General features: G+C 44.4%; 1 protein-coding gene across 1 annotated transcript in view; it reads left to right on the forward strand.

Annotated features, from left to right (window-relative positions):
- Nucleotides 1-14,710, forward strand: part of LOC115146758 (afadin-like) — a 37,562-nt gene that overhangs the window by 6,921 nt on the left and 15,931 nt on the right. Inside the window, 10 exon segments of the mRNA XM_065003344.1 lie at nt 2,997-3,189; nt 3,370-3,473; nt 3,664-3,818; nt 3,993-4,145; nt 4,355-4,413; nt 4,567-4,790; nt 12,235-12,380; nt 12,597-12,688; nt 12,889-13,012; nt 13,243-13,402. Coding sequence (XP_064859416.1) covers nt 2,997-3,189; nt 3,370-3,473; nt 3,664-3,818; nt 3,993-4,145; nt 4,355-4,413; nt 4,567-4,790; nt 12,235-12,380; nt 12,597-12,688; nt 12,889-13,012; nt 13,243-13,402 — 1,410 coding nt within the window.

A 14,710-nucleotide genomic window follows, 5' to 3' on the forward strand; every position in this document is an offset into this window, starting at 1 on the left:
CAGGAGAGGAGTGGAAAGAAGGAGGCAGAGAGGAATGAGTCAAAGGTAGACGTGGGGAGGTTAAAGTCGCCCAGAACTGTGAGAGGTGAGCCGTCCTCAGGAAAGGAGCTTATCAAGGCATCAAGCTCATTGATGAACTCTCCGAGGGAACCTGGAGGGCGATAAATGATAAGGATGTTAAGCTTGAAAGGGTTGGTAACTGTGACAGCATGGAATTCAAAGGAGGCGATAGACAGATGGGTAAGGGAGAAAGAGAGAACGACCACTTGGGAGAGATGAGGATCCCGGTGCCACCACCCCGCTGACCATCTCTCGGGGTGTGCGAGAGCACGTGGGCGGACGAAGAGAGAGCAGTAGGAGTAGCGGTGTTGTCTGTGGTGATCCATGTTTCCGTCAGAGCCAAGAAGTCGAGGGACTGGAGGGAGGCATAGGCTGAGATGAACTCTGCCTTGTTGGCCGCAGATCGGCAGTTCCAGAGGCTACCGGAGACCTGGAACTCCACGTGGGTCGTGCGCGCTGGGACCACCAGATTAGGGTGGCTGCGGCCATGCGGTGTGGAGCGTTTGTATGGTCTGTGCAGAGAGGAGAGAACAGGGATAGACAGACACATAGTTGACAGGCTAGAGAAGAGGCTACGCTAATGCAGAGGAGATTGGAATGACAAGTGGACTACACGTCTCGAATGTTCAGAAAGTTAAGCTTACGTAGCAAGAATCTAATTGACTAAAATGATTAAAATGATAGAGTACTGCTGGGGTAGGCTAGCTGCGTTGTTGACCCTAATCAAGTTCCGTTGAGTGTGAAGTTTCTACAATGCTGCTTTTCGGGAGCTAGCTGGCTAGCTAGCAGTGTTGGTTACGTTACGTTGCGTTAGGAGAACGACAATAGCTGGCTAGCTAACCTAGAAAATCGCTCTAGACTACACAATTATCTTTGAAACAAAGACGGCTATGTAGCTAGCTATGTAGCTAGCTACGATCAAACAAATCACACCGTTGGGACTGTAATGAAATGAAATGAAAAAGTGATACTACCTGTGGAGCGACGCGGAATCGACCGGAATGCGAAAGTTCTATTCAGTAGACGTTGGCTGGCTATTGGCTAGCTAGGAGTGTCTCCTACGTTAAGGACGACAAAATAGCTGGCTAGCTAACCTCGGTGAATTAAGATAATCACTCTAAGACTACACACTCTAAACTACACAATTATCTTGGATACGAAGACAGCAAAGACAACTATGTAGCTATCTAATACTACACTAATCAAGTCGTTCGGTTGAGTGTGATAGTTACTACAGTGCTACGGTAGCTGGTGAACGTATGCTAGCTGGCTAGCTGCTAGGCAGATAGGAGGGCGACGAAATACGATAATAACGCAATTATCACTCTAAGACTCCACACTCTAAGCTACACAATTATCTTGGATACGAAGACTCTCCTTAAGAGTGAGTCCCCACGCCTTTCTATAGCAAGTACTTAATGGACACACACCTCCCCGATGGCCGCCCTTGCTCCATCCAGCAACTTTCAAGCCAACACTTTAACCAGTGTAGGACATCATTGTAAATAAGAATTTGTTCTTAACCGACTTGCCTAAAAAAGAACTTTTACCGGTACGCCAAGAGATCTCAACCTTTTGATGAGGTCGCTAGGTGTTGGGTTAAAGTACTGTTTGTACTGCAAGTCTCCTGGAAATACACAAAGACTGATCATGAGGATGTGTAAGACTTCACTGTATGCCTGAGATTGCCAGCTGTCATAATGAGCCATGTACGGAAGAGATTCAGTTTTTACCACAGTCAAGGAGTTTAACCATACAAGAACCACGTCCATCTGTAAATAGAAAAGGGTACAGTAGACTGGTATGCGTTTTGTTACACTCAGAGTAAATCATGGGGCATTGAGTTCGACTGTCAGCAAAGGTGTGAAAAATGTGTAAACAGTCTAGTCGTGTGTTGTTGTATATGAGCACCTACAGTTGTGCTGTTGAGAAGACAAGCACTGCCAACTACACTATGAATAGGCTCAAAGAGTGTACTAACAGCCCCTATATCCCCCATGACAAAGAACTGACTGCAAGGGTGTGAAAAGTATGAGGAGCTTGTGGATTGGTGATGTTGTTTTCTCAAGATGGGGTTATGCTTTCATAAATACCTTTGGCTGTCCTGGCTTTTTTGCATCCCACATTCTCATTATGCTCCGGGATAGCATGATGTGTCACGTTCGTCGTATGAATGAGACCAAGGCGCAGCGTGGTATGCATACATTCTTATTTATTTAAAAAATTAACACTGAACAAAATGAACCGTGACGCTATACAAACAAGTGCTGCCAGGCAACTACACATAGACAAGATCCCACAAACACCAAAGGGAAATGGCTACCTAAATATGATCCCCAATCAGAGACAACGATAAACAGCTGCCTCTGATTGGGAACCATATCAGGCCACCATAGACATACAAATCACCTAGACCTACAAAAACCCTAGACATACAAAAAAAAACTAGACAATACAAAAACTAGCATACCCACCCTAGTCACACCCTGACCTAACCAAAATATAAAGAAAACAGATATCTCAGGTCAGGGCGTGACATGATGTGTCAGCAGCAGGATTAGTCTGTAGGACACCCACTAGACAGTGATTAGCTAACATTTTACTACTTTGTCCCAAACAGGGTACTATATCCCCCCATGTCAATAGATCATGCATACTAACAACCTTCGCACACAATACCCACCACCAACAGACACCAATTAGTCACCCACATTATCCCTTCCTCTGCTTTTCTCCAATTTACATTTCAAGTTACAAATCTCATCACCAGATAGCAGCTGGCTAATTACATTGATTTGCTTTGGAATTTCTAGCCAGCAAATTATGGAAGCTATGTAGATTTTGGTTTAGATAAACAAATGAAGATTGCTAGCTAGTTAGATAAGTTAGCTATGTTACCTCTGCTCGACTTCGTTCATCCACTCTTTCCCCTCTAGAACTTAGAGTTCCATGGAGTAATGCGGTTCTACTTTGAGGACCACATTGCAGGGAACGTTGCCACCAAGTGCCTGCGTATCACCAGCACCACCACCACTGGAGAGGTTATTGAAACACTGTCAGAGAAGTTCAGACCGGACATGAAGATGTTGAATACTCCCTATTTCCTGTTTGAGGTCCATGCTAACAAGGGTAAGATGGATGGATGGATAGACAGACAGATGGCTGGATGGATTGATACATTAATTAAAGAGTACACTTAGGGGCAGGGCATTTGTGAACAATTCTATATTTTGAATAGATTGAGTGTATTATCCGGTAAATTTGTTCATGTTACTCTCCCACTCTTCTCCCCGTTAACCATGGCAGAAGAACGGCAGCTGGACCTGAGTGAAAAGCCTCTGGTTGTGCAGCTGAACTGGAACACACACAACAGGGAGGGCCGCTTCGTACTCAAGAAGGATAAGGACATTATTGTACATGTGACTGACTGCTTACTGTATTTATAATTGAGCAGAATTTGCTCAGTTAGAAATTACTTTTCATGCCCGACCTAGCTTGAATGTCAAGGCAAGGAAAGCAATTTAGCTGGCAAGAGTTAATGCTTTGATTTCCCACTGTAGTGTTGTGTCTCTCTGTGTGATTATGTGGCCTTTATCCATACAGGACAACAGCCCAGAGAAAAAGAAGGGAGGCATGATCCAGAACTTCAAGAGGACACTGTCGAGGAAAGAGAAGAAGAAGGAGAAGAAGAAGACGGGAGATGATGCTGTTAACCACTCGGCAAAGCCTAATGGGTCCACTATGAGGAAAGAGAATGGGTAGGTCTACGCCAATGAATTCATTAGCAAACAGAGAAGCATGACAATTTGAACTCCAAGCACCCCCACTCTGGTTCACAAAAGTTCATGTTCAATGTTAAGTCTGTCTCCTGTAAAAGTTCACTGCCTGTAGCGGATTCTCAAGTTATAGGTATAGTCTTCTCTCCACTGCAGGCAGATATCAACCTCTGTACCTGTGGAGAAGTCCTGGACCAACAAGGATATTGTTTCTAACCCTGACACAACAGAATGCAAGAAAAGTTCCACGTGGCGAGGCATGGTCCGGAAGCATAACCAGCAACAAGACTATGGAACAAGGAATGAAAGGTAAACATGACCCCAAGTAATGTAAACATTTACATTTATTGACATGACCTTGTCTTCTGTGTGTGACAAAAATTCACACGTTTCTGGCATCTCTTGAAGCTTAATAAAATGGCTACTGTGGCTTTTGTTTTTTCATGATTCCGGTTTTGAGATATTGTTGAAGTGACTACAGGCTGGACAACTAAAATTATTACATCTTGTCTTAACAGAGATCAGGACAACATGGACCAACTTGCACTTCCAGTTGGTATTAAATTCAGGGAAAATTGTAAGTAATTCAATTTGACCATTGTAGTAGCACTGTAGTAGCACATTGTAATAACACATAGTAATAACATAGCAATAGAACAATCAGTTTGTTGTCAGTATCACTATCATCCTGTATTAATCTGCTGTCCTCTACTGCTGTCCCTCATAACAGCTGAGGACCCCTTCCTCTCTGCAGTCATCAACTACACCAACAGTTCCACTGTCCACTTCAAGCTCTCCCCTGCCTACGTCCTGTACATGGCCGGACGCTTCGTCCTCCACCGCCATTATAGTCACAGTCAGGAGACATCACAGAGTCATCGCCCCTCAGAGCACGCACACAGAGTCACCGCTACTGTCAACAAGATGGTAGCCATGACTGAGATGGTCATCCAGGCAAGTGAGACCATGCATGCACCATCACACGTTTGACTGTGAATTATACATCTCAACTGGAAAGAGCATGCCTCTACTACTTCATGGGTTCATTATGGTTTTGGTAACACTTTAGCCTGAAGGTATACTTAAGCAATACGGTTCGAGTGGGTGTGGTGTATGCCAATATACTGTACCATGGCTATTGGCTGTTCTTATGCACAACGAAATGTGGAGTGCCTGGACACAGCCCTTAGCCGTGGTATATTTGCCATATATCACAAACCCCATACACAGTCAAATAGTATCTCACAAGCTACAATAATGAACTAAATGGGTTCATAAGCATAAGTCATCACCTCCCAGTCTTAAAAACAACATAACAAATAAAACGCGTCCAGCTTCTAGAATTGTCGTTTCTACCAGAGATTCTAGCAAGCATTTGTTCATAAGATGCTACTTCTAAAATTGATTCTATCCATTGTTTCATAGTAGGAGTGGCATGACCCTTCCAAATTCTAAGGATTACTCTAGCTGCTGTAACCATACAGTGATCAGTGCAAATTCCTCATTTGACACCCAAAAGTACTCATTACATTTTCAATTCTTAGCAGTACAGGAAAATGGTCAAATTCACACACTTATCAAGGGAACATCCCGGTCATCCCTACTGCCTCTGATCTAGTGGACTCACTAAGCACAATGCTTTGTTTGTAAATTATGTCTGGGTGTTGGAGTGTACCCCTGGCTATCCGTAAGTTTTAAAAACATGAAAATGATGCCATCTGGCTTGCTTGATATACGGAAGTTGAAATGATTTTTGATATTGATATTTTAGCAATTACATTTACTTTTGACACTTAAGTATATTTCAAACAAAATACTAATAGACTTTTACTCAAGTAGTATTTTACTAGGTGACTTTCACTTTTACTTTAGTCATTTTCTACTAAGGTATCTTTACTTTTACTAAAGTATGACAATTGGGTACTTTTTCCACCACTGGATATTTCAAAACATCCTTCCAGAAATGTAGTACTAATGTACACTCCCTTATGGACTACCGAAGTGCGCAGCGGTCTAAGGCACTACATTTCAGTGCAAGAGGTGTCCCTGGTTTGAATCCAGGTTGCATCCCATCCTGCCGTGATTGGGAGTCCCATAGGGCGGTGCACAGTTGTCTGGGTTTGGCTGGCGTAGGCTGTCATTGTAAATAAGAATTTGTTCTTAACTGACTTGCCTAGTTAAATAAAGGTATAATTAAAATTGTGTGAAAGAATTTCCCAGTGTCTTTTTGGCATTTCCAACACAGAGAATTGTTGGTCAGCCCCATCTCATAAAGCCTTGTTGGGGTCCAATACAATCTATGTAGTATCTTATACTGAGTAAGTTTCCCCCTGACTTCTCTTATGTTCCTCCTTGGACAAGATCTTCAACCAGGTATCATCCTCAATTTCACACTTAAGGTCAATTTGACAAATTGTTCTGAGGTTTTTACAGTCTTTACTCTGCAGATGACTAAATATATAAAAAATGGCTGCTTTATGTTTGGGTAATTCCAGTTACTCAGCTATTGGTTTCTTTCTAAATCTACCCTTTATATAAACATCTACCCTTTATATAAACATGTAACTTTAGTATAGCATGATCTGTGAGGGCAATGGGCCCAATCTTGCAATCAATCCCATTATTAACCATGAAATTAGATATCAAGAAGAAATCTATTCTGGAGTGTGTTATGACAGTGGGAGAAAAAAGTATATTCTCTATCATTAGGATGGACTAATCTCCATACGTCTGTAAGGCCCATATCTTCTGCTAATATGTACTAGCGGTCAAAAGTTTTAGAATACCTAACAGTACTGTCAGGGTTTACCAGAATTGGACCCAGAAGCAGACCAGGACAAGGTGAGTATAAAGATGGTGAATATTTATTAATCAATGAGAACGTGGAGGTAGATAGTTCCGGGTGGAGGAGCGGGCAGCGGAGGTGGGTTGATGGGAGTGGATAGGCAGATCCAATGGATAACAACACACTGGCGACGAGCAGACAGGGATGGGGTATGGGTTCCGGGTGAATGGCTGTAGACAAAACAAACGGCGGTAAGTTAAAGGCAAGCAAGACGTACAAAACAATAAAACAAAACAAACTCTATAAACTGGAGGCTGGTTCGTGGGCACAACATACTGTTCATGGCTAACGATCCGGCAGGGAATGGATGTCAGGCCAGAGCTTTTGAAGGGGAGAGGTGAGGATCAGGACAGGTGTGCAGATTACTGATGGGATACAGGTGCGGGTGAACATCGATCTCCCAACAAGCTAATTCGCCCGGCAACCAGACAGGGTGCGTTCCAGGACACCGGAAACACACTCCAGGACAGAAACACAGGCAAACACAGACTCAGGAAGCGGGATTCATGACAGTACCCCCCCTCCGACTAACGCCACCGGGCGGACTACCTGGAGCGCCAGGGTGGAGGCGGTAGAAGTCACGAAGCAGGTCGTCATCAAGGATCTGACGCCGAGGAATCCAACTCCTCTCCATATCCTTCCCAATCCACGAGATATTGGAAACCTCGACCCCGCCGTCTGGAATCCATTATGCGGCGCACCGTGTAGGCAGGACCACCTCCGATCATCCGAGGAGGAGGAGGATGAGGAGGAGGGGGCAACAGAGGACTGAGGAGAACCGGCTTGAGGCAGGAGACATGAAAGGTGGGGTGTACTCGAAGCGTTGCCGGGCTATTTGAGTCGGACCACAACAGGGTTAGTGATTCTCTCCACCACAAACGGACCAATGAACTTTGGTGACAGTTTCCTCGACTCAGTCCGTAGAGGAAGATCCCGTGTAGCCAACCAAACCTTATCTCCGATGGTATAAGCGGGAGCAGGAATACGGCGACGATTCGCCTGGATCTGATACCGGTCAGAAACTCTAAGGAGGACCTTCCTGGCCCGATGCCAGGTCCGGTGGCAACGACGAATGTGGGCCTGGACAGAAGGAACCGAAAGATCCCTCTCCTGAGAAGGAAACAAGGGAGGTTGGTATCCGTACAGGCATTGGAAGGGGGACATCCCAGTGGCAGATGAAGGAAGGGTATTATGGGCATACTCGACCCAGGGTAATTGAGATGACCAAGAGGTGGGATCAGAGGAGACAAGACAACGCAGCGTGGACTCCATCTTCTGGTTGGCTCTCTCCGCCTGACCATTAGATTGTGGGTGAAATCCAGAAGTGAGACTGACTGTAGCTCCAATGGCCAAACAGAAGGATCTCCAGACAGCAGAGGTAAACTGAGGACCACGGTCAGAAACAATGTCACTGGGCAATCCGTGGACCCTGAAAACCTCCCTAACCAGGATCTCGGACGTCTCCGTGGCAGATGGAAGCTTGGAGAGAGGGACAAAATTAGCAAACTTGCTGAATCTGTCCACAATGGTCAGAATGACTGTGTTCCCAACAGAAGGGGGCAATCCCGTGACAAAATCCAGGGCCAGATGCGACCAAGGTCGCCGAGGAATAGGTAGGGGGTGAAGAAGCCCAGAGCTGGGCCGATTGGTACTTTTGTTCTGAGCACAAACAGGACATGCGGCAACAAACCTCCGGGTATCTTCTCCCATGGCAGGCCACCAAAATCGTCTGCGCAGTAGCGCCATAGTCCGAGCAACGCCAGGGTGACAAGCTATCTTGCTGGCGTGGGACCACTGAAGAACAGCAGAACGGACCGACTCAGGCACGAACAACCGACCGGGTGGACCGTTAACGGTGCTGGGCTGCGTCTGAAGGGCCGCCATCACATCCTCCTCAATCCTCCATGTAACGGCTCCCACGACAAGGTTCTGGGGAAGAATCGTCTCAAGTCTTGGCCCCACTCTCATCCGTCTTGGAGAACATCCGGGACAAGGCACCCGCTTTGCCGTTCTTCGACCCAGGTCGGAACGTCAGGGAAAAATTGAAGCGTCCAAAAAATAAAGCCCACCTGGCCTGATGGGAGTTGAGACGTTTAGCCGATTGCACGTAAGCCAGATTCTTGTGGTCAGTCCAGACCCGGCAGGGAATGGATGTCAGGTCAGAGCTTTTGAAGGGGAGAGGTGATGATCAGGACAGGTGTGCAGATTACTGATGGGATACAGGTGCGGGTGAACATCGATCTCCCAACAAGCTAATTCGCCCGGCAACCAGACAGGGTGCGTTCCAGGACACCGGAAACACACTCCAGGACAGAAACACAGGCAAACACAGACTCAGGAAGCGGGATTCGTGACAAGTACTCATTCAAGGGTTTTCTTTATTTTTACCATTTTCTACATTGTAGAATAATAGGGAAGACATCAAAACTATGAAATAACACATGGAATCATGTAGTCAAATCAAATCAAATTTATTTATATAGCCCTTTTTACATCAGCTGATATTTCAAAGTGCTGTACAGAAACCCAGCCTTAAAACCCCAATCAGCAAGCAATGCAGGTGTAGAAGCACAGTGGCTAGGAAAAGCTCCCTAGAAAGGCCAAAACCTAGGAAGAAACCTAGAAAGGAACCAAGCTATGTGGGGTGGCCAGTCCTCTTCTGGCTGTGCCGGGTGGAGATTATAACAGAACATGGCCAAGATGTTCAAATGTTCATAAATGACCAGTATGGTCAAATAATAATAATCACAGGCAAAACAGTTGAAACTGGAGCAGCAGCACGGCCAAGTGGACTGGGGACAGCAAGGAGTCATCATGCCAGGTAGTCCTGAGGCATGGTCCTAGGGCTCAGGTCCTCCGAGAGAGAGAAAGAAAGAGAGAAAGAGAGAATTAGAGAGAGCATATTTAATTCACACAGGACACCGGATAGGACAGGAGAAGTACTCCAGATATAACAAACTGACCCTAGCCCCCCGACACATGAACTACTGCAGCATAAATAGTGGAGGCTGAGACAGGAGGGGTCAGGAGACACTGTGGCCCCATCCGATGACACCCCCGGACAGGGCCAAACAGGAAGGATATAACCCCACCCACTTTGCCAAAGCACAGCCCCCACACCACTAGAGCGATATCTTCAACCACCAACTTACCATCCTGAGACAAGGCCGAGTATAGCCTACAAAGATCTCCTCCACGGCACAACCCAAGGGGGGCGCCAACCCAGACAGGAAGATCACATCAGTGACTCAACCCACTCAAGTGACGCACACCTCCTAGGGACGGTATGAAAGAGCCCTAGTAAGCCAATGACTCAGCCCCTGTAATAGGGTTAGAGGCAGAGAATCCCAGTGGAAAGAGGGGAACCGGCCAGGCAGAGACAGCAAGGGCGGTTCGTTGCTCCAGAGCCTTTCCGGTCACCTTCACACTCCTGGGCCAGACTACACTCAATCATATGACCCACTGAAGAGATGATTCTTCAGTATAGACTTAAAGGTATAGATAGGAGAAAGCCCTGCCTCCATCTGTTTGCTTAGAAATTCTTGGGACAATTAGGAGGCCTGCATCTTGTGACCGCAGCGTACGTGTAGGTATGTACGGCAGGACCAAATCAGAGAGATAGGTAAAGCGAGCACATGTAATGCTTTGTAGGTTAGCAGTAAAAACCTTGAAATCAGCCCTTGCCTTGACAGGAAGCCAGCTAGCACTGGAGTAAGGCTAGCACTGGAGTAATACGATCACATTTTTTGGTTCTAGTCAGGATTCTAGCAGCCGTATTTAGCACTAACTGAAGTTTATTTAGTGGTTTATCCGGGTAGCCGGAAAGTAGAGCATTGCAGTAGTCTAACCTAGAAGTGACAAAAGCATGGATTAATTTTTCTGCATCATTTTTGGACAGAAAGTTTCTGATTTTTTCAATGTTACGTAGATGGAAAAAAGCTGTAACCAACAAAGTGTTAAACAAATCAAAATATATTTTATATTTGTGATTCTTCAAAGTAGCCACCCTTTGCCTTGATGACAGCTTTGCACACTCTTGGCATTCTCTCAATCAGCTTCATGAGGTCGCCACCTTGAATGCATTCAATTAACAGGTGTGCCTTGTTAAAAGTGAATTTGTGGATTTGTTTCCTTCTTAATGCGTTTAAGCCAATCAGTTGTGTTGTGACAAGGTAGGGGTGGTATACAGAAGATAGCCGCATTTGGTAAGACCAAGTCCATATTATGGCAAGGACAGCTCAAATAAGCAGAGAAATGACAGTCCATCATTCCTTTAAGACATTAAGGTCAGTCAGTCCGGAAAATCTCAAGAACTTTAAAAGTTTCTTCAAGCGCAGTCGCAAAACCATCAAGCGCTATGATGAAACTGGCTCTCATGAGGACCACCATTGGAAACGAAGACCCAGAGTTACCTCTGCTGCAGAGGATAAGTTTATTAGAGTTACCAGCCTCAGACATTTCAGTCAAAATAAATGCTTCACGGAGTTCAAGTAACAGACACATCTCAACATGAACTGTTCAGCAGAGACTGCATGAATCAGGCCTTCATGGTTGAATTGGTGCAAAGAAACCACTACTAAAGGACACCAGTAATAAGAAGAGACTTGCTTTGGCCAAGAAACACGAGCATTATACATTAGACCGGTGGAAATCTGTCCTTTGGTCTGATGAATCCAAATGTGAGTTTTTTGGTTCCAACCGCTGTGAGACGCAGAATAGGATGATCTCTGCATGTGTGGTTCCCACCGTGAACCACACATGCGTAAACCACACGTGAACCACACTGGTGACACTGTCTGCTATTTATTTAGAATTCAAGGCACACTTAAAAAGCATGGCTACCACAGCAATATGCAGCGATACTATGCATGCCAGTCTCTCTTAGCTAAGAGTTGCGTCACATCTTGTTTTTCTAAGAAACATTATTGTATTGGAAATTCCAAATTGTTTGCTAGTCAACTTACACACAGCACTGACACACACAACTACCCCACCAGATATGCAACCAGGAGTCTTTTCACAATCCCCAGGTCCAGAACAAATTCAAGGAAACATACAGTATTATACAGAGCCATGAGTGCATGGAACTCCCTTCCATCTTTTATAGGGCAAGTGAACAACAAAAAAACAAATAAATCAACACCTCGCAGGACAATGTCTCCCCATGTGACCTACTTGTTGTGTGTATGTACTAACATGTATGTGTAAGTGATAGATTCAAACACACACACACACACACACACACACACACTACATGTTCTTTTTTTTTAAATGTATGTAAATTGTAAAGTCTTTTGTCTGTAATTATTTTTCATTATGTGTCAGACCCCAGTAAGATTAGCTGTCGCCATTGTCATCGGCTAATGGGGATCCTAATAAATAAAATAAATATACCACGGCTGTTAGCTAATCAGCATTCAGGGCTCGAACCACCCAGTTTATAATGCTTGATAACTTGTTACAAGCATGCATGACACTTTATAATGTCTCATAATAAGGCTTATAAAATGTCCATATTTATTCCATCTTGGTCTTTCTCTCTCTCCCTTCCAGAAGCAGAAGTCCATAGGTGGTGCTGTAGCCTTCTGGATAGCCAATACCTCAGAGCTCCTGAACTTCCTAAAGCAGGACAGAGATCTAAGCCCCATCACTCTGCAGGCTCAGGAGAACCTGGCACACCTGGTGTACAAAGCTTTCAAGTAAGACATTACATATAGCACTTCTTATCTCTTCTAATCTATGTAATTTACTCTGACTTCAGTAAATAAGGAATTCAGTAAATAAGGATTGTAGCTGCTGTTCTACTGTGAACTGAGCACATAAGTGATCTTCCCTCATCAGTCCTGATGTTGTACAGTATTGATAAAGCCCCCTGCCCCCCTGTCTGTCTGTCTTTCTGTCTTTTGTTCCTCAAGGTGTTTGACTCAGTGTCTGCTGGCTGATCTGAGCAGACACTTGCCAGAGTTCCTTATTTATCCTGAGGGGAGTCAATCACCTGCAGGAATAGGTACACCATGAATGTTAACCACAACACAATCTAGTTATAACCTCTAACTTTTTTTGTTTTAACCCGCAGCTTCCATATGTTAGTTTTGATCCAGTAGATATAGAACCATCATATTAGCATGGAAATCAACACCAGTGTGCTTATTTTCAATGTTTTGTTTTGTTTCAAAACTTTTTGTCACTCGATCCTCCCTCCACCAGAGGGCGTACTGCAAACCTTGATGGGTGCCATGTCTCTGCTGCGTCGCTGTCGAGTCAACGCTGCCCTCACCATCCAGCTGTTCTCCCAACTCTTCCACTTCATCAGTGCCTGGCTCCTCAACAGGTGAGAGAGGCAGACATACAGTAGTTGAGGCTTTTAAATCACGTTTTGAAAACCCACCCTTTTAGCCTGGCCTTTAATCACCAATATTTTACTCATCTTTTTTGTTTCATGTTCTTTTATTAATCTCTTTTATTTCTTTGTCTTGTTTTAATCTCCTTGTTTTTCATGATTTTATTGTAAAGTGTGTCATTTTAAATGCACTTTAAATCATGTTTGATTTGATTCAACAGGCTGCTGAGCCCCAGCCCCCAGGGAGAGGCCTGCTCCCTGGGCCTTAGGTCCCACTACTGGGGGGCCACCCTCCGCCAGAGGCTTAGCCTGGTGGAGGACTGGGCAGAGAGGCAAGGTCTGGAGCTGGCCGCAGACTGCCACCTCAGCCGCATCATACAGGTGGGTGACTTTATTTTAGTTTATTTGACCAGGTTAGTCAAATGTGTCTAAATTCCTCAAGGTGGGCGTTTTTAAGCTAGTTCCTATGTCACAGTAGGGCTGTTTAAAGGTCCAATGCAGCTGTTTTTATCTCAATATGAAATAATTTCTGGGTAACAATTAAGTACTGTTTGTTTTAAATTCAAATGATCAAAAAGAAACAAAAATAGCAATTTCTCAAGCAAAAATGTAACTAAGACAAAGTTATTTGACAGAAAACAGACTTTCAGCATGCTTATAGGGAAGGGCACTCAACATGCTTGGCACTGACACAAATGACTGATGATTGGCTGAAAGAAGATTGTGGCAGCTGTTTTGTTAGACTTTAGTACAGCTTTTGATGTCATTGATCATAACCTATTGCTGAAAAACTTAAGTGTTATGGATTTGCATCCTCTGCCTTATTATGGATTGCGAGTTACCTACTGTATCTAATAGAACACAGAGGGTTTTCATTAATGGAATTATCTCTCATGCAAATTCAGTTGAATATGGTGTACCGCAGGGCAGCTGGCTAGGGCCATTATCGTTTTCTGTTTGTACAAATGACCTTTCACTGACCTTGAATAAAGTCTGTGTGTCTTTGTACACTGTCGGCTGCAACAGTAAAATAATTTAATAATAATTTAAATAATTTAATAATTTAACATAGAGATCCAGTCAGTTTTAGAATGGGTGACTAGCATTAGGCTGGTGCTAAATATCAAAAAAACTAAAAGCATAATTTTTCAGACAAATCACTCGCTCGATGCTAAACCTTGTTTAGATCTATTATTGAATAATATGGCTAATGAGCAAGTTGAAGGGACAAAACTGCTGGGTGTAACCCTAGATAGCGAGCTTTCATGGTCAAAACATATAGAATCAATGGTTGCTAAAATGGGAAGAGGTCTGTCCATGATAGGGTGTTGCTCTGCCTTCTTGACATCTTAGTTGAACAGACAGGTCCTACAGGCCCTAGTTTTGTCGCACCTGGACTACTGCCCAGCTGTGTGGTCATGTGTGGCAAAGAGGGACAGTTGGTCCAGAACAAAGCAGCACGTATCACACTTAGATGTACACAGAGGGAACGTTGAGGAAAGTTGAGGAGAGGTATTGATGTGTTGAAGTTACCGAACCCCGAACTCTGATGAGGGCAGCTTGTCTGTTGAAACGTTGGTTATTAAATTATTGCATCTGAGCTCCTAGAGTGTGCAGAAGCTGCAGCAGTGTTCAAGCAGTTGGCAAGCAGTTTGGACACACATCAGTACAACACAAGACATGCAACCA

This window comes from Oncorhynchus nerka, linkage group LG18 (assembly GCF_034236695.1).
Source record: "Oncorhynchus nerka isolate Pitt River linkage group LG18, Oner_Uvic_2.0, whole genome shotgun sequence".
NCBI classification, from domain to species: Eukaryota; Metazoa; Chordata; class Actinopteri; order Salmoniformes; family Salmonidae; genus Oncorhynchus; species Oncorhynchus nerka.